The sequence below is a fragment of the Carcharodon carcharias genome, chromosome 13 (genome assembly GCF_017639515.1).
Source record: "Carcharodon carcharias isolate sCarCar2 chromosome 13, sCarCar2.pri, whole genome shotgun sequence".
In the NCBI taxonomy this organism is placed as follows: domain Eukaryota; kingdom Metazoa; phylum Chordata; class Chondrichthyes; order Lamniformes; family Lamnidae; genus Carcharodon; species Carcharodon carcharias.
The window spans coordinates 121,766,042-121,786,956 of NC_054479.1; the positions used below are offsets into that span (position 1 = coordinate 121,766,042).

Here is a 20,915-nt window from a genome sequence, read left to right on the forward strand (position 1 = left end):
GTCTGTGATCAGGGACAGGTGGGTGTGACCGCAGGTGAGACAGGTATGGGGACCCAGGGGGTAGCGTTCAAGGAGCCTCGGTCCCTGTAATTGTCCAACAGTTACGAGGTTCTTGCAAGCTGTATGGACGAGAGTGGGGGCTGCAGGGAGGATAAGCAAACTGACCATGGCACCGTGGAACAGGGAGCAATTCAAGTGAGGGGAGGAAATAGGAACCTAGAAGTGGTAGGGGACAGTACAATTGGGGGATAGATGCTGTTCCCTGTAGCCATGAGAGTGAGTCGCGAAGACTGCGTTGCCTGCCCGATGCCAGGGTTAAGGGCATCTCCTCAGGGCTGGAGAGGAGCTTGGAGTGGGAGGGGAGAAATCCAGTTGTCGTCGTCCACATTAGTACCAACGACATTGATCAGGCTAGAAAGGAGGTTCTGCTGAAAGAATTTGAACAGTTAGGAGCTTAATTAAAAAGCAGAACTTCCAAGGTAATAATCTCAGGATTACTACCCTAGCTACTGGCAAAGGATAAATAAATTCAAGGAGTTAAAATGCGTGGCTCAAAGATTGATGTGGGAGAAATGGATTTCAGTTCATGGGACACTAGCCCAATACTGGTATAGAAGGCAGCTGTTCCAGTGGGACAAGCTTCACTTGAACTGTGCTGGGACCAGTGTCCTGGCAAATCAAATAACTAGGGCTGTAGAGAGGGCTTTAAACTAAATAGAGGGCGGGAGGGTTCTGGAGAGGGGATACATAGGCTTACAAAGCGAAAGGATATGGCAGCATTGCAGGGCAGCTATTTAGGTAATGATACCCAGAGTGTGACAGGAAGGGACAAAGTGTGCAAACATAAAAAAAAGCAAAGAGGATAGAAGGGGGAAAAATGGTAAAACAGGCAAAGAAATGGCTCTTTATTTAAGTGCACTTAGAATTCAAAACAAAATAAATGAATTAATGGCACAAATAGAGGTTAATGGGTATGATCTTACAGCCATTACGGAGACATGGTTACAAGGGGATCAAAGCTGGAAACTAAATATTCGGGGTATGTGACTTTTCATGAGGACAGGCAGGAAGGAAAGGGTGATGGGGTAGCTTTGTTAGTAGAAGATGGAATAAGTACGATAGCAAGAAATGATCTTGGATCGGAAGATATAGAATCCGTATCGGTGGAGGTAAGGAATAACAACGGAAAGCGGTGGGAGTAGTCTATAGGCCCCTAATGGGAGTTATACTGTAGGACAAAGAATAAATCAGGAGATAATAATGGCACGTAAAACAGGCAGTATATTAATCATGGGATACTTTAATCTTATTGTATATTGGGAAAATCATATTGGCAGAGTTAGTCATGAATAAGAATTCATAGTATATTCAGGACAGTTTCCTAGAACAATATGTTGTGGATCCAACCAGAGTCCTCTATTTTGGATCTGGTAATGTATAAAGAGGCAGGTTTAATAAATGATCTCAGAGTAAAAGGTCCCCTAGGAAACAGTGACCATAACATGGTAGAATTTAGCATTCAGCTTGAGAGTGAGAAACTTGGGTCGGAAACAACTGTGGTAAACGTAAATAAGGGTAATTACAAGGGAATGACGGCAGAGTTGGCCGGGGTGAACTGGGAAAGGAGTTTAGCAGAAAAGACGGTTGATGAACAATGGCAGACGTTTAAGAAAATAGTTCATGACTCACAACAAAGATATATCCTAGTGAGGAGGGAGGATTCTAGGAAGGGGATAAACCAACATTGGTTAACCAAGGAAGTTAAGGGTAGTATCAAATTGAAACAAAAATATACAATGTGACAAAGATTAGTGGTAAGACAGAGGATTGGGAAAATTTTAAAAACCAACAAAAGATGACCAAAAGATAATAGATGGAGAAAATAAACTCTGAGGGTAAACTAACAAGTAATATAAAAACGGAGCTTCTTTCGATATCTAAAAAGGAAGAGGCCAAAGTGAACATAGGCCCCTTACAGAATGAAGCTAGGGAAATAATAATGGGGAACCAGGAAATGGCAGAGAAGCTGAATAAATACTTTGTACCAGTCTTCAAGGTAGAAGGCACTAAAGCATTCGAGGTATACTAAATAATCAAGAGGCAAAAGGGGGGAGGAAATAAATACAATAACTATCACTAGAGAAAAAGTACTAGGGAAACTAATGGGGGCTAAAGGCCAATAAGTCCCCTGGGCCTAATGGTCGCATCCTAGGATATTAAAGGAAGTAGTTACAGAGATAGTGGATGCACTGGTCATAATCTTCCAAGAATCCTTAGATTCTGGAAAACTCCCAGAGCATTGAAAAACTGCCAATGTCACACCCTTATTCACAAGGGAGGGAGACAAAAAACTGGTAACTATAGGCCAGTTGGCTTAACATGTGTCATTGGGAAAATGTTAGAGTCTATTATAAAGGGTGTAATAGCAGAGCATTTAGAAATAAATAATCTAATCAAGCAGACTCAGCATGGCTTCATGAAGGGGAAATCATGCCTGACCAATTTATTAGAATTCTTTGAGGAGGTAACAAGCAGGATACATAAAGGGGAACCAGTAGATGTAATATATATGGATTTCCAAAAGGCGTTCAGTAAGGTACCACACATAAGGCTACTTAATAAGATAAAAGCCCATGGTGTTGGTGTAGTATATTAGCATGGATAGAGGATTGGCTAACTAATAGAGACAGAGAGTTGGGATAAGGGGGGCATTTTTAGAATGGCAACCTGTAACTAGTGGAGTGCCACAGGGATCAGTGTTGGGGCCACAATTATTAACAATGTATACTAATGACTTGGATGAGGGAAGTGAATGTACTATCATCAAGATTGTGGATGACACAAAAAATAGGTGGGAAAGCAAGTGGTGAGGATGACACAAATAGTCTGTCTATATCCCTCTACAGACTAAGTGAGTGGGCAAAAACTTGGCAGATGGAATATGTGAGAAAATGTGAGGTCATGCACTTTAGCAAGAAGAATAAAAGAGTTGAATATAATTTAAATGGAGAAAGACTGTAGAAAGCTGCAGCACAGAGGGATTTGGGGTCCTCGTGCATGAATCACAAAAAGCTAGCATACAAGTTCAGCAGAGAATAGGGAAGGCAAATGAAATGTTTGCCTTTATTTCAAAGGGAGTGGAGTATAAAAATAGGGAAGTCTTGCTAAAACTATACAAGTCACTAGTTAGACTACACCTAAAATACTGTAAACAATTTTGATCCCCTTATCTAAGAAAGAAATAGAGGCATTGGAGGCAGTCCAGAGAAGGTTCACTAGGTTGATTCCAGGTGTGGAGAGATTTTATGGGGAGAGGTTGAATAGCTTGGGCTTGTACTCATTGGAGATTAGAAGAATGAGAAGCGACCTTATTAAAACATATAAGATTCTTAGGGGGCTTGACCGGTTGTTTTCCCTTGTGGGAAAGTCTAGGACCAGAGAGCATAATCTCAGAGTAAGGGGTCGCCCATTTAAGATAGGGATGAGGAGGAATTTCTTCTCTCAGAGGGGAGTGAATCTGTGGAATTCCTTAGCATAGAGGGCTGTAGAGGCTGGGTCATCAAATAAATCCAAGGCCGAGATAGATAGATTTTTAACCAGTAAGGGAATCAAGGGTTATGGGGAAAAGGCAGGAAAGTGGAGTTGAGGATTATCATATCAGCCATGATCTCATTGAATGGTGGAGCAGAATCTTATGACCTCTATACAACTCCAGCAAGACATCTTTACTCCTGTACTGAAATCCCCTTGCGACCAAAGCCAACATACCACTTGCCTTCCTAATGGCTTGTTGCACCTGCATGCTAACTTTTAATGACTCACGAACCAGGACCATAATATGCAGGAGCCGAAGTAGGCCATCTGGCCCATCAAGTCTGCTCTGCCATTCAACAAGATCATGGCTGATCTGATAATCCTCAACTCCACTTTCCTGTCTTGTCCCCATAACCCTCGATTCCTTTACTGATTAAAATTCTATCTCAACCTTGAATATACTGAATGACCCAGCATCTACTGCACTCTGCGATGAAGAATTCCACAGATTCACTACTCTCAGAGAAGAAATTCCTCTTTATCTGCCTCAAATGGGTGACCGCTTACTCTGAGATTATGCCCTCTGGTTCTAGACTCTCCCACAAGGGGAAACAACCTCTCGGCATCTACCCTGTCAAGCCCCCTAAGAATCTTATATGTTTCAATAAGGTCGCCTCTCATTCTTCTAAACTCCAACAAGCACAGGCCCAACCTATTTACCCTCTCCTCATAAGAAATTCTCTCCATAACCGGGATCAATCTAGTGAACCTTCTCTGGACTGCCTCCAATGCCAGTATATCTTTCCTTAGATAAGGGGGCCAAAACTGTTCACAATATTCTAGGTCCCTTTGGATAACTACATTTCCCAACCTCTCATCATTTAAGAAATATTCTGCCTGTCTGTTTTTTCACCAAAGTGAATAACTTCACACTTATTCACATCATATTCCATCTGTCATGTGCTAGCCCACTCACTTAGCCTGTCCAAGTCCTCTTGAAGCTGCTTGAAGTCTCCTTGCATCGTCCTCACAACTTATATTCCCAACCAGTTTGGTGTCATCAGCAAATTTGGAAATATTAAAATTTGTCTCCACAACCAAATTATTTATATAGATTGTAAACACTAATATAGCACTGATCCTTGCGGGACCTGACTAGCAACAGCCTGCCATCCTGAGAATGATTCATTTATTCCTACTCTCTGTATCTTAGCCAATTCTCAATCCATACTATTATATTTCTCCCAAACCCATGCGCTCTAATTTTATTTACTAACCTCCTCTGTGGGACCTTATCAAAAGCTGTCTGAACATCCAAATACATCATGTCCACCGGTTTTCTTTTATCAACGCTACGAGTAATATCCTCAAAAAACTCCAAGTTTGCCAAATATGATTTTCCTTTCATAAACCGATGTTGACTCTGCCCAATTTTATTATTTTCTAAATGTCCAGTTATCACAACCTTTATAATAGACTCTAACATTTTCCCTACTACTGACATCAACCTAACAGGTCCATTCTCCCACTTCTTCCTTTCTTAAATAGTGGGTTACATTTGCTACTTTCCAGCATGCAGGAGCCTTTCCAGAATCTGTAGAATTTTGAAAGATAACCAATGCAGCCCCCATATCTCTAGCCATCCCCTTCAACACCCCAGGATGAAGCTCATCTGATAAATCCAGGGGAATTATCAACCTTCAATCCAGTTAGCTTTTCAGTACTACCTCTTTACTAATACTAATTTCTTTTAGTTCCTCAGTTTCACAAATCCCTTGGTTCCCTAATATTTCTGGGAGATTTTCTGTATCTTCTTCCGTGAAGAAAGATGCAAAGTAACTGTCTAGTTTCGCCGTCATTTCCCTGTTCTCCAATATAAATTTTCCTGTCCCCACATGTAATGGGCCCACATTTGTCCCAGCTAATCTTTTCCTATTCACATACCAAAAAGGCTTTTACAGTCCGTCTCTACGGTCCTCACTAGCTTGCAGTCACATTCCCTTTTCCCTTTCTTAATCAGTTTCTTGATCCTCCTTTGCTGGGTTCTAAACTGCTCCCAATTCTCAGGCTTACCACATTTTCTGGCATCAGTTCCTTTGATCTAATGCAATGTTTAACTTCTTTCATTAACCACGGTTGATTTACCTTTCCCTTTGGGTGTTTGTGCCTCAGAGGAATGTATATGTGTTATAGGCACTGTAGTATTTCTTTAAATACTAGCCATTGCCTATCTACTGTCAAATATTTGTGCATTTTTCCAATCCAACTTGCCCCTTCATACCTTCATAATTTCCTTTCTTCAGATTTAAGACTCTAGCTTCAGAATGAACTATGTCGCATTCAAACTTAATGCAAAATTCTATCATGTTATGGTCACTATTTCCCAAAGGCTCCTTAACAACAAGGTTATTAATTAGCCCTTTCTCATTACACAACATTAAAATCTAAAATGGCCCAATCCTTAGGTGGCTTCTCAGTGTACTGTTCTAGAAATCTATCTGGTACACACCTCAGGATTCCTCCTCCACAGCATTAGTGCCGATTCAGTTAACCCAGTCTGTATGTAAATTGAAAGCGCCCATTATTACTGTATTATCCTATCACATGCATCTCTAGTTTCCTGATTTATACCGTACCCAACATTACCACTAGTTTGGTAGCCTAAAAACAACTGCCACCAATGTTTGCTGCCCCTTGCTGTTTCTCAGCTCCACCCAAATTGATTCCACATCTTGACCCATTGATCTAAGATCCTCTCTTACTAACACACTGATTTTGTCCCTTATTAAGAGTGCTACCCCACCTCTTTTTCCTTTTCATATATCCCTCCTAAATGCTGAATATCCTAGGATATTGAGTTCCTAATCTTGGTCACCCTATAGCCACATCTCCATAATGGAAATTAAATCACGCCCATTTACCTCAATTTGTGCAGTCAATCATCAACCTTTTCACAATGCTCTGTGCATTCAGATAGAGTGCCTTTATTCTGCTTTTTTATTATTCTCTATTCTGATCGATTTTATGTTTGCCTACGCTTCATCCATCTTCTATTTTTTCTTTCTACTTTTTTTTACTTCCTTTTACCAGTTTTGCTTCCCTTGAATCTGAGCAACCCCTCAGGTTTCCATCTCCCTGCCAATAAGGTTTAAACCCTCCCCAACAGTACTAGTGAATCTCGCTGCAAGGATGTTAGTCCCAGTGCTGCTAAGATGCAGTCTGTACATCTTGCACAGGTCCCACCTGCCCCTGAACTGGTCCTAATGCCTCAGAAATCTGATGTTTTCCCTCCTACACCAGCTCTCCAGCCACATGTTTAGTCGCTCAATTCTCCTATTTCTATGCTCACTAGCATGTAGGGCTGGAAGTAATCCTGAGATTACTGCTTTAGAGATCCTGCTTTTCAATCTCCTGCACAGCTCCCTGAAATCCGCTTTCAGGACCTCATTCCCCTTCCTAACTAAGTCATTGGTACTGACATGGACCATGGCCTTTGGCTGTTCACCCTTCCTCAGAACAGTATCCTGCCGCCTCTCTGTGACATCCTTGACACTGCCACAAGGGAGGCAACATACCATCCTGCAGTCACATCTACAGCCACAGAAACACTCGTCTGTTCCTCTAACTAATGAATTCCCTATCACTACTGTTCTTCCTCTCTTCTTTCTAACCTCCTGTACAGCTGACCTGCTGGTGGTGCCACAAACATGGTTCTGACTGCACTCCTCCAAGGAACCAAAACCCTCACCAGTATCCAAAACAGGAAACTAATTAGAGAGTGGGGCTGGAAGAGATTCCTGCACTACCTGCCTGGTTCTCTTGACTGCCTGGCAGACACACAGTCCTTTCCTTCATCATGTTCCTAACCTGGGGGGTGACTGCCTCTCTGAACGTGCTATCCACATAGCTCTCAGCCTCACGGATGTGCCACAGTGGCTCCAGCCGCTGCTCAAGCTCTGAAGCCCGGAGCTCAAGCTTCTGCAGCTGGTGACGCTTTCTGCACGTGTGGTCATCCAGTTACCGGTAGCGTCCACAACTTTCCACATACTACAGGACATGCATTCTATTTGACTGAGCTTCCCTGCCATGCCTTAACTTTACTTCAATGATTGAGCCTCCACAGCTCTCTGGGGCAGAGAATTCCAAAGATTCACCTCCCTCTTGGTGAAGAAATTCCTCCTCATCTCAGTCCAAAATAGCCTGCCCCTTATTCTGATACTGTGACTCCTGGTTCTAGATCCCCTCCCCAGGCAGGGGAAACATCCTTCCTGCATCTACCCTGTCAAACCCTGTAAGAATTTTGTATGTTTGAATTAGATCACTTCTCATTCTTCTAAACTCCAGAGAAGAAAGGCTCAGTCTATTTAATCTTTCTTCATAGGCAATCCCTCCATCCCAGGAATTAGTTTGGTGAACCTTGGTCATAATCCCTCTATGGCAAGAATATCTTTCCTTAGGTAAGGAGACCAAAATTGCACTTAATTTTCCAGGTGCAGTCTCAGTGAGACATATTTACTCCTATACTCAAATTCTCTTGTAATAAAGGTCAACGTATCATTTGCCTTAATTGCTTGCTGTACCTGCATGTTAGCTTTCAGTGACTCATGAACAAGGGCAACTAAGACCCTTTGAAGTTCAACACTTCCCAGCCTTTCACCATTTAAGAAATATTCTGTATTTTTGTTTTTCCTACCAAAGTGGATAACCTTACATTTCTCCATATGTATACCATCTGCCAAAATTTTGCCCCCTCACTTATACTCTCCAAATCCCCTTGAAAGCATCTTTGCATCCTCCTCACAACTCACTCTTCAATCTAGTTTTGTGCCATCTGCAAACTTGGAAGTATTACATTTAATCCCCACATCCAAATCATGGATATAGATTGCGAATAGCTGGGGCCCGAGCACTGATCCTTATGGTATCTCACTAATGTAAATACTGTGGCTACAAGAGCAGGAATCCTGTGACGAGTAACGCACCTCCTGACTTCCCAAAGCCTGTTCACCATCTACAAGGCACAGGTCAGGCATATGATAGAATACTCTCCACTTGCCAGATGACTGCAGCTCCAACAACACTCAAGAAGCTTGACACCATCCAGGACAAAGCAGCCCACTTGATTGGCACCCCACCCACAAACATTCACTCCATCCACCACCAACGCACAGTGGCAGCAGTGTGTATCATCTACAGAAACTCACCAAGGCTCCTTAGACAGTGCCTTCCAAACCCACGACTGTTACCATCTAGAAGGACAAGGGCAGCAGACATGTGGAACACCACCACCTGGCAGTTCCACTCCAAGCCACTCACTATCCTGACTTGGAAATATACCCACTCACCATCCTGATTTGGAAATACATCGCCATTCCTTCACTGTCGCTGGGTCAAAATCCTGGAACTCTCTTCCTAACAGCACTGAGGGTGTACCTACACCACATGGACTGCAGCAGTTCAAGAAGGCAGCTCACCACCACCTTCTTGAGGGCAATTAGGGATTGGCAATAAATGCTGAACTAGCCAGTGATGTCCACATCCCATGAATGAATAAAAAAAAGTCATGGCCTGCCAACCTGAAAATGACCCATTTATTCCTACGCTGTTTTCTGTTCGTTAACTACTTCTTAATCCATGGCAGTATATTCCGCACCCCCCACTCCACAATCCTATGTGCTCTAATTCTGTTTACTAACCTCTTGTGTGGGACCTTATTAAAAGGTTCCTCTTTCTCTATTCTGCTAGTTACATGTCAAAAACTCCAACAGGTTTGTTACACGATTTCCCTTTCATCCCTTTTATTGATTCTGCCCAATCCTAGCATTATTTTCTAAGTGTCTTGTGACCGCATCCTTTATTATAGAATCTAACATTTTCCCTATGACTGATGTTAGGCTAACAGGTGTGTAGTTCCCTGTTTTCTCTCTCCCTCCTTTCTTAAATAGTGGGGTTACATTTGCCACCTTCCAAACTGCAGGAACCATTCCAGAGTCTATAGAATTTTGAAAGATGACCACCAATGCATCTACTATCTACTGCCACCTCTTTCAACATTCTGGGATGTAGATCATCAGGTCCAGGGGATTTATCTATGTCAAGTCCCATTAATATCTCTGGTACTATTTTTATTACTAATATTAATATCTTGCAGTTCTTCTTTTACACTAGTCCCTTGATTCTCCAATATTTCTGGGAGGTTTTTAGTATCTTCCTCCATGAAGGCAGACACAAATGTTTGTTTAGTTTCTCTACCATTTGCTTATTCCCCATTATAAATTCTCCTGACTCCCCTTGTAATGAACCCACATTTGTTTTTGCTAATCTTTTCTTTTTTACATAACTTTAGAAGCTTTAACAGCTCGTTTTTGTTTGTTTACTCTTGTATTCTTTTCTCCCTTTCTTAATATTTTTCTTGGTTCTCCTTTGCAGGATTCTAACATGCTCCCAATCCTTAGGTTTACTTTTTTTTTGGCAACTTTATATGCCTCTTCCTTTTATCTAATGAAATCCTTGATTTCTTTCGTTAGCCATGATTGAAACGCTTTCCTTGTTGTTTTTTGTACATTAAAGGAAAGCGTTTTGTTGTAAACTATGTATTTGCTCGATAAATGTTAGCCATTGCCCATCTACCACCATACCTTTTAACATAGTTTCCCAATCTACCATAGCTAATTTGCCCCTCATATCTTCATAGTTTCCATTGTTTATATTTAAGACCTTAGTTTCTGATTGAACTACATCACTTTCAAACTTAATGTACCACAGACTGGGATTTGACTGTGCGTGAGTGACCGATAGTATAGGCTGGGTTTTCACCATATGACTGCTCTCTGCAGTGTGCTGAACAAGAACAACTTGAAGTCAGTTATTTGGCTAAGGAACCAGTGATTAAAACTTAATAAAGACAAATTTTATGAAGATGGTTAAAGCATAGAATCAAAAGGGACACAGCAAATCTTGGTTAGGCCACATTTAGAACATAGGGGTGTCATGTTGTCAGTAAAGCAGTCAGAGAGTGTGATCAGGGAATGCTGCACAGCAATTCTTTGCCAGACTCAGTGACCAAGCCATTACTTACTGTTTCTGAGGGATGGTCACCATCGACTTCCAAGTACAACGCTCGGATATGATTCTGTACATCGCTGTAAAACATGGCCTCCCAAAATTGGAGATTGGTCCACACCAGGTGTTCCTGTATACAGCTGTAAGCGAACTGTGTGACGCCAGAGCCCAGCTTCTGCAAACATTTACGTTATCTTTTTAAAGATTATGTCTAATTCCTGGGACAGCATTCAGATCCACACAATAATTGTCATATCCACAGTCAATGCCAACAAACAGTTTGCATTTACATGGCATCTTTAACAGAGAAAAAGTGCTAAACCAGGCCTGCTCATTGGAAATGTAAACAGAACTGCAAATGATCACTATCAGCAGACCGATAATGGCTCTGCTTGCCTCATCCGGTGCCTGTGTGCCCGTCTCCCTGAGTCGTGCAGTGACTGTGTCCCCGTCTCCCCGAGCTGCCCGGTGCCTGTGTGCCCGTCTCCCTGGTGCCTGTGCCCCCATCTCCCCAGTGCCTGTGTGCCCATCCCTCTGAGCTGCCCAGTGCCTGTGTCAGCATGCACACATGTGTGTGCATAAATCTATGGTCTCCGTCACAGGTCTCCTTGAGCTGAAATACAAAACCAAAATATTGCAGATGCTGAAAGCCAGAATAAAAACAGAAAATGGTGAAAATAATCAGCTCATCTAGCAGCATCTGTGGAGAGAGATGGAAAAAAAATTAGTTAATATTTCAGGTCAGCGACTTCCTGATGAAAAGTCACCAACCTGAAACACCAATTCTGTTTCTCTTCTCCACAGATGTGACCATACATGCTAATTATTTCCAGAATTTTGGCTTTATGTCTTTGTGCTGTCCTGTGTCTGTGTACGCGACTCCCTGTGCTGTTGTGTATGTTTCTGAAGGCACACTTACTCTGCAGAAGGCTGTAACCAGCGGGAGTAGAGCTGCAGCAACTAAATGTTCATCCAATGGTGTGCAATCCTGTAACAATAAAAAAATTGATTCAGGTCACTTTCTTTGAGACACTGACGCCACAGTGTGTCTGACCCCCTCTCTCCCTCAGTGTGTCTGACCCTCCTTCCCATTCCAGGCATTGTCCTACCATCACTCCACAAAAAGTGTGTGGCTGTGACCTCACCCCAATACACTGTGGGAGCTCTCATGAAGAGCTGGAGCTGTAATGCAATAGTGTAATAGAGGAGATGGGAGGGGACAGAGGGAAAGATGAAGCAGGGGAATCAAGGGTGGCAGTAAACAGGAAAGGCAAGATGGGGAAAGTGATGAAGTGAAAAGATCAGCCACATGCAGTTGTTTGTGAACACGCTTGGTCACCATAATACCTGCAATGCACAGTTCATCATCCGGACAATATAGTCGAACTGCTGATTGTCGAGGACGGCTCGGTTTTGCAGGACATGTGAATTTAGCTCTTGGGTGAGGCATTGTCGGGCGGCACGTCCCTTCAGGGCTCTTAACATGGCAGGAAGCAGCTGTACAGAGACAACAGATTTATAAACCTACTGAAAAAATTCATTCATAATTAACACCCACACATTAAGCGACTCCTCTCAGCTATAGGGCCAAAGCTGTCGCTCCAAAGTATTGCAGAATGAACACTCCTCAGATTCTCAGTGGTTTTTCACCATCAAAACTGCATGGGTTAGATAGAGAGTGAAGTTCCCTCTACAGTGTTTCATCAAATACTTCCAGGCCAGATACGAGATAGGTTAGATACAGGGAATTATTAATGGAAAAAAAGGAAATGGTGGAGGCACTGAACAGATATTGTGTGTCTGTTTTCACTGTAGAGGATTTACAAAATATCCCAAAGGTATTTGAAAATGAAGAAGTGAAAGGGAGGAACAATCTTAAAACAATCACCAGCATCAGGAAAAATATACTGGGAAAACTATTAAACCTAAAAACTTACTTGTCCCCCAGATCTGATGACCTGCATTCTAGGGTCTTAAAAGGAATGGCTGCAGAGATCTCAGAGAAATTGGTTATAATCTTCCAAAATTTCTTAGATTCTGGAAAGGTCCAAAAATAGCAAATGTAACACCTTTCTTCAAGAAAGGAGGGAGACCAAAAGCAGGTAATTATAGGCCAGTTAGCCTAACATCTGTCATAGGGAAATTGCTACAATCCATTTTTGAGAAGGTTATAGCAGGATACTCAGAAAACCGTAATGGGATCAGGCAGCGTTAACATGGTTTTGTGAATAGGGAAATAGTGTTTAACTAATTTATCAGTGTTATTTGAGGAAGTAACAGGCAAGGTAGATAAAGGGGAACCTGCAAGTGTGGTGTACTTAGATTTCCAAAAGGCATTTGATAAGGTGCCACATTAAAGGTTAATACACAAAATAAGATCTCATGGTGTATGGGGTAACATATTAGCATAGGTAAATTATTGATTGGCTTACAGGAAGCAGAGGGTAGGGATAAATGGGTATTTTTCAGTTTGGCAGAGGAACCCTCAGATAGTCATTGGTTGGTGGAATGTTGTTCCCCAGAAAGCAGTGGAAGCTGGGTCATTGAATCTATTCAAGGCTGAGTTAGAATTTTGATAGACAAGGGAGTCAAGGATTATTTGGGGGGGGGTGGGGGGAGAACAGGAAGGTGGAGTTGAGATCACAATCGAATCAGTGGAGTGCCAGAGGGATCAGTGTTGAAACTTCAACTATTTACCATCTATATTGGATGAAGGGAATGAACGTGTGGTAGCTACATTTGCTGTCGACACCAAGATAGGTGGGACAGTAAGTTGTCAAGAGGTGATAAAGAGTCTATAAAGGGATCTAGATAGATTGGTCTCTCAGGAATCAAGGGATATGGGGAATGGGCAAGAAGGTGATCTTGAAGCTGAAGATCAGCCATGATTGTTTTGAATGGTAGAGGAGGTTCGAGAGGCCATATGGTCTATTCCTGCTCCTATTTCTTCCACGTTGTGAGAGCCAGTGCAGATACAATGGGCCAAATGTCCTGATTCTGCACTGAAACATTTCTGTGATCTTATTGAAACATATAAGATCCTGAGAGGACTTGATAGGGTGGATATCAGGCGGGTGTTGCCTCATGGGAGGGATGAGGACCAGGGTACACAGTTTAGAAATAATAGGTCCCCTTTTAAGACAGATGAGGAAAGATTTTTTTCCCCTCAGAGGGTCATTAGTTGACAGAATTCTGTTCCCCAGAAAGCTGGGTCATTGAATCTATTCAAGGATGAGTTAGGATTTTGATAGACAAGGGAGTCAAAAGGTTATTTGGGGGGGGGGGGGGGATGGAAGAGGAAACAGGAAGGTGGAGTTGAGGCTATAACCAAATCAGCCATGATCTTATTGAATGGTGTAGCAGGTGCCAAGGGCCAAATGGCCTACTCCTGCTCCCAAGTCCTATGTTGCTATGTAAAGCTCCCTCTAGTGTCTCATCAAACACTCCCAGCACAGGAACAGGAATGATTAGATTCAAAGTAAAACTCCCTTTACGCTGTCCATTTAATGTACTTCAGCACAAATCTTATAAGGCATCTCGTGCTACCCGAGTATGTCATTTTCCCATTGATCTCACCAGCTGCTTTACAGGTTATGTGAGATCGCTCGTTTACAGACAAAACATGCGAAAGAGTGGAAGTGTTGTGCATCAGTGCCAAGAGCAACTAAGAATCATTAGACTTCACAACAGAGTTAATTATTTAACAAGGTGATACACAATTAAATAACAGAATATAAATTTACCTTTTTGGCTTCTAACATTTTGTTTTCAAATATGTAGGTTATGCAATTTCTGACAACCTCTAATCTTCGAGCACTGTTGGCGAGGACGATACCATTTTGATCGATCATGGTAGCTTTAACAAAAGAAAAATTCCTTAAGAAAACATTCAGTAAAATTAACTTCTACCAACACTCACCCCACCCTCAGCAAATGTCAATATTGTGTCCCCTGTGCCCAAGTCATCTGTGTGTATGTATACACACCAAGGATAGCATCAGGCCACCACAGGGAGATAAACTCAACAGTAAACTCACCGCTTGGAGGTCCCATTGGCACCATGCATTTCATTTCAGCTTTAACTGCAGGTGGGGCATTCTTCAATTTAGCAGTGGCCTGGTCGATGATCCACTGCACTGTTCCCTCATCCAGGTGAGGGAAGGTGTTCTGCTGCACCCGCAGATGGGACCCCTCCTTTGGTTTTTGTATTTTGTGCATAGCAACTGCTGGGTAAGGGTTCTCCTGTTAGAAGGGCAGAATAGAGATGATGACCTGAGGATAATTCAGCTGGCGCCACTCATCCTTATTACTCCTGCAATCACTTACTCTGAATCTCGTGAAAGCCAAACCATAAAAGAAAATTTCTTTTTCCGGCAGCTGCCCATCTATTTAGAAGTAGAAAAATCTGCAAACAAAACTGCCGTCAAGCTCTTCATGCATAAATAGATAAACAGTGCTACAGCAAAAGGGATGAACTCAACTTCCTTCCCAAAACCCCAAAAAATTAATGCAAATCCCAATTTTAAATTACAAGATCCGCATCTGAGCAGGCAAAAATCTCACAGCTAAATGCTGAAATTATCAAGTTCCAATCAGCTTGCTCTCTAGAGCTTCTCCTCATTGCATATATCTTAAGATATCATATTCTGATGAGCTGTTATCAAAACTATTGATTTAGACAGGGGACGCACGTTCCGGTGAAGCTGTTCTGATATTTCTTTCACGTGTTTCAGAACTTTCTGTGCATTTCCCTCCTCTGATCGTATTCTCTCGATTTCATTTGCTACCAACTGTAAACAGAAAAAAGAAGCATTTACCATCATCACCTTTCATCGTGGCCAGAATATACCATCAGATACAAGCGTAGCACTGTATCACAGAGACCTGCGACTGGAAGTCAGGCAAGGTTGCCTCCTCATACACCGATGAGGAATAAGGCAGTTTCAACCTTTCATACATCAGGATGTGGTGAGGGTGGGAGTTAAGGCAGTATTCTGCTCTCATACCAGTGGGAAGCCTTGCAGCGTTGCCCTCTCACTCACTGGCAGGGAGGGTTAGACAAGGTTATTCTCACAGACTGACATAGCATCAGGCAGGATCACACACACACCCCAATGGGGAGTATCAGACAGCATCGCTCTGTTACACGCTAGCAGGAAGTCAGTCATTGTCACCCTCTGATGGGGTTTCAGGTATGGTCACCCCCCCACACCTTAGCCATTTGTTTCTGAAGGCTGTGGTTGAGACCAGGGGAAAGCCCATCTATTAATCTGCTCTAAGCTTGCAGTGGGACAGTGTAGGGAACAGGAATAGTAATTTAAATCAGGACCTCCAGCAACCTGTGGTGCTGTGGGTGATAAATAATTCAAGAGTCAGTGATTTTGCTTTACAGTTCCTATGGTGTCGCACAAACTCTAAGAATCACAGACCCTGGGGAATCTAGAACTAGGGGACACAGTTTAAAGATAAGGGTCTCTCTTTTAAGATGGAGATGAGGGGGAATTTGCTCTCGCAAAGAGTTGTTAATCTTTGGAATTCTCTAACTCAGAAAGCAATGGAGGCTGATTCATGGAATATATTCAAGGCTGAGTTAGACAGATTTTTGATGTACAAAGGAGCGAAGGGTTATGGGGGCAGGCAGGAAAGTAGAGTCAAGGCCACAATCAGTTCTGTCATGATCTTATTAAATGGCAGAGCAGGTTTGAGGGGTCAAATGGCCTACTCCTGCTCTTATTTCATATGCTCTTATGACTAATAGATCAATTAAGGGTTACCTCATCAAACAAGTCACATGGTCGATACGGTGAGCCTCTTTCTGATACAAATCGTGCAAAGGCCATTCCTTCTAGAACTTTGGTCAGAAAGTCAACATCTAGTAACCCTCGTTGGGCCAGAAAGGCCACCTATACCGGCAGAGAACAACAATCCACAAGTCACCAACAATCCCATTAAACATCAACCAGCACCTGAAATGTTAGTTACTTTCACCTTCAAACCTTGGAAATTGTAGTAATTCCAAAATAATCATCATTACAACCTTCACAGCCATTGACTACAGTGTCTGCTGGTGCACTGCCTATACTGTGTGATTGCCCCTGCACTGGTACGCTTCATGTGCTGCACCATCGCCCCTGCACTGGTACACTCCCTGTACTGCGCTATTGCCATTGCCAGTACCCTCCCTGTACAGTGTAATCGCCCCTGTCGGCACACTCCCTGTACAGTGTAATCGCCCCTGTCGGCACACTCCCTGTACCGTGCAATCGTCCCTGTCGGTACACGGCCTGTACCGTGCAATCGTCCCTGTCGGTACACGGCCTGTACAGTGCAATCGTCCCTGTCGGTACACGGCCTGTACAGTGCAATCGTCCCTGTCGGTACACGGCCTGTACAGTGCAATCGTCCCTGTCGGTACACGGCCTGTACAGTGCAATCGTCCCTGTCGGTACACGGCCTGTACAGTGCAATCGTCCCTGTCGGTACACAGCCTGTACAGTGCAATCGTCCCTATCGGTACACGGCCTGTACAGTACAATCGCCCCTGCTGGTACACTCCCTGTACAGTGCAATCACCCCTGCCTGCAGTCTGTGCATTCAGATCACTTTTCTGTACACTCCCTGTATTGCAAGCACTATGATCGTTCCTTCCTGCACAGTGTATTGTGTGATCAATTCTGTTCATACACTCCCCAACACTCTGTACATTCCATACCTTTCCACCAAATACAATTTTCTAGCCCTTGGATGTACTCTCCATACCTTGTGAAAACGAATGACTGGCTCCGGATGGATGCGGATAATTTGCAGACACCACCGATAACCCTGAAATAACTGTGCAAACAAACGCAGAAAGACAGCACGGATCTCCTTATCCTAGCAAAGCACATAGAGAATGTTAGCTGGAATATTAAGTTCAGAGAATTAGTTACATGCAAGGGATCTTTACAACTTCATTACAACTGAAATCACAGAGCACAGACCATGAAACTAATTTCTGGTAAGAGTTAACCAACTATTCGGCCAAACTCTTGTGCATCATGTGAGGAGCCGCACCATAAGTGTTGAGTGGGGATCAAGTAAACATCAGATAAAAGAAAAAAAAAGGCTTACATTTGTATAGCATTTTCAGGACCCCTAAACATCTCAAAGCACTTCACTGGCAATGAGTGCACAGGCTTCATTCAGCCAAGTTTTGGTTCAAATTGTGAAGCTGCTTTATTCTATACTAATGGAAACATCAGAATTTCTGGACAAAGAAAGACCAAGATACATTCAGTTCACTTTCTATTATCTTGGTAGTCATGTGCAATGATAATAGAGTTGATTAATCACAGCAATCAATAAATTTCCATCAATAAATCTACAACAGGCCCAGGCACGAGATGAGGAAAAACACCCAGTAGTGGAAAGCTTTTGGAATCATAGCTCCAAAGTCATCTGTTCCTTCTAAGCATGCTACACTCACCACATGCCATGACTCAAATTATTCATTGTGTCTTAAAATGTTATTTCCAACATAGATTAAATACGGAGAAACACTTAAGACACAAATTCTCCCAGTACAACTGTTTCAAGTTATGCCCGCATAAAAACAAAAATATGAACACATTATGTTGCATGACAATAGAGGTTAGCTTGTTTGACATAAACAGACTAACTCTACCAGATTCTATCTTATAGCCAAGAGGGGAATCTCTTTACCCTGCAGATTTTTCACTGCCTGATAGTTCAACATCCTGTTTCCAAAAGCAAGACTAGCTTTTTGATGTTTGTCTCTCTTTCCTTTTAGCCTCATTGTTAACTCCAGAGAGAGATGAAAGGTATCTGACACTAATTGGTTAGATGTATTTTCCAATTGCCCAGACAAGTTAATAAATTAACAATTGTTTAGTTTCTAGGAAAACCATTTTAGCATATTAAGTATAATTTCTAGCTGACATCAAGCATTAAAGGTTACTATATCTTTTCTATGGAACACCAATCAAAATAATTCTTGAAAAATTATTTGTCTATAAGCCTATGTTTCTCCAGCCGTTACTGATAGCTCTGACTTTTGACACCTAGGGATGAGCCCCATGGATCTTCCCCACCACACCTCCAGCACCTGAATATCTCTCTTGTAACTGGGCACAGTAACAAAGTGTGATCTGCTGAGGACACGGTATGGTATGATCACACCTTGCTCTAACTTATTCTGCTGTTTTGGCTATGTAGTTCAACATTCTACAGGCTTTATTGATACTGCTCTACATTGATTAAATGTTAAGTTTACTAAGATTCTTAGGTGTCTCAAATTCTTTAGCTAAGTAAGCACCATTTATGGAGTACACAGTGTCCATTTTCCCTTTGTATGAGCAGGTTCCAATTTCATTTCCCATTGTTTTGCCCTCTTACATATTTTGTCCAACTCATTCTGTAATTTCTGAGCTGCCTCTTTTGATTCCAATGTTTGATAATCAGAACTAGAATGATATTTTCTTACATAAAATAATGGAAGTCAAGAACATAAGGAAGAGGAGTTGTAGGTCATTGGCCCCTCAAGTCTTTTTTGCCATTCAATAAGATCGTGGCTGATGCCATTGCGGCCTTAACTCCACTTTCCTACATTGGCTCCCTCACATATCAAAAATCTGTCCATCTAACTCAGCCTCGTTTTTCTGAATCCAAGTCACTGATATCAATTAGAAACAGTCCAGGGCAACAAATGCAGTAGCCCTCAGCCCATCCCAACATTGCACCTTTAATAAAGCAATAATTTTCAACCCTAAGGCCAATTTCTCATCCAATTTTTCCCCTGAATACCCAAAACCTATGATTATGCTTTCATGGGGATTTGTATCAAATGCCTTTGTGAAGTTTAGGTATAAAAGATTGACTCCTACTTTGTTTTATATCCTATCGTATCACTCTACTCACACTTCCACTTTACCTTAAATCCCATGGCCTTAATTTATACAAGTCTCTTACTCTTCTTGATTCATGGTTCAGTAATTTCCAGGAAAGATTTGGCTAAAAACGCTTGAGAATTTGCCTTTCCAAATCTGCTCTGAAAATCCCTTATCACTAATGTTATCCCTTATAATGGTTCCTAGCAGTTCCCTACTACTGACTTAAGGTTAACTGGTGCCTTTCTTCTTTCCTGAACAATGGTAGGACTATCCATCAGGTCAGAAAAGGAAGACAGCAGATTGTGCACAAATTCCTACAGTGCCAATCTAACAAATAGATATTCTGTACTGAGTCAATGACAATGGCTCAGAGGGTGATGTGCACAGCATTTTGGAGCAAGTGATTTCAGAAAAATAGACGTGTACCCAAAAAGTACAATAAGTTCCATATACTGTGTTTTCCCAGGGTTCCAAAGTAGGGAATATCATTGAGAATCAATTGGATGTGACATTGGCCTTAGGGTAGAAAATGACTGATTTATTAAAGGTGCAATGTTGGGATGGGCTGAGGGCTACTGAATCGTTGCCCTGGATTGTTTCTAATTGATATCAGTGACTTGGATTCAGAAAAACGTGGAACCAATGGTCTTTTCAATAACCTAAAATAATCTGCAAGAGAACATAAGGGATACAAAGTCAAAATTTGCAGCGGCCAAAAAAAAGGGACGTGGTTAATTGTAAAGGAAAAGTGTGCTCTAGATGTCATCTAACATGCTCTCCCCTGGCTGGCCCCTCATCTTCTACCCTCCATAAACTTGAGCTCATCCACTTGCTTCTGCTCTCTGAGATTTCTGCTCTCCTCCAATTCTTGTGAATGTGGAATTTTCATCATTCCACCAATGATCATCATGCCTTCAGCTATATAATACAAAAACAGAATTACCTGGAAAAACTCAGCAGGTCTGGCAGCATCGGCGGAGAAGAAAAGAGTTGACGTTTCGAGTCCTCATGACCCTTCAACAGAATGCCTTCAGCTGTCTAGGCCACAAGCTCCAGAATCCCTCCTGAAACTTTCTCCACCTCACTACCTCTCATCTGCCTATATTCTAACTCACACTGAGTCCTGTTTACCCATCACCCATGCTTGTTGACCCACAGTTGCTCTCGTCTGGCTATGCCTTGATTTTAAAATTCTCATCCTTAGGTTCAAATCCTTTCACGGTTTTGGCCCCTCCTTATTGCTGCAACCTCCTTCAGTCCTACAAACTTCTGAGATTTCTGCTCTCCTCCAATTCTTGTGAATGTGGAATTTATCATTCCACCAATGACCATCATGCCCTTCAGCTGTCTAGGCCACAAGCTCTGGAGTCCCTCCTGAAATTTTCTCCACCTCGCTACCTCTCACTTGCCCTCTAAAACACTCGTTCAAAC

At 42.3% G+C, this 20,915-nt stretch overlaps 1 protein-coding gene across 4 annotated transcripts in view; it reads right to left on the reverse strand.

Annotated features, from left to right (window-relative positions):
- Positions 1-20,915, reverse strand: part of sbf1 (SET binding factor 1) — a 181,898-nt gene that overhangs the window by 49,249 nt on the left and 111,734 nt on the right. For all 4 annotated transcript variants that reach the window (XM_041202231.1, XM_041202233.1, XM_041202232.1 and 1 more), the window contains exons 11-18: positions 17,356-17,469; positions 16,371-16,499; positions 15,288-15,386; positions 14,634-14,838; positions 14,340-14,452; positions 11,944-12,093; positions 11,516-11,584; positions 10,613-10,771 (exon numbers count right to left, since the gene is read on the reverse strand). In XM_041202231.1, the coding sequence (XP_041058165.1) occupies positions 10,613-10,771; positions 11,516-11,584; positions 11,944-12,093; positions 14,340-14,452; positions 14,634-14,838; positions 15,288-15,386; positions 16,371-16,499; positions 17,356-17,469 (1,038 nt within the window). The remainder of the gene's footprint in view (positions 1-10,612; positions 10,772-11,515; positions 11,585-11,943; positions 12,094-14,339; positions 14,453-14,633; positions 14,839-15,287; positions 15,387-16,370; positions 16,500-17,355; positions 17,470-20,915) is intronic.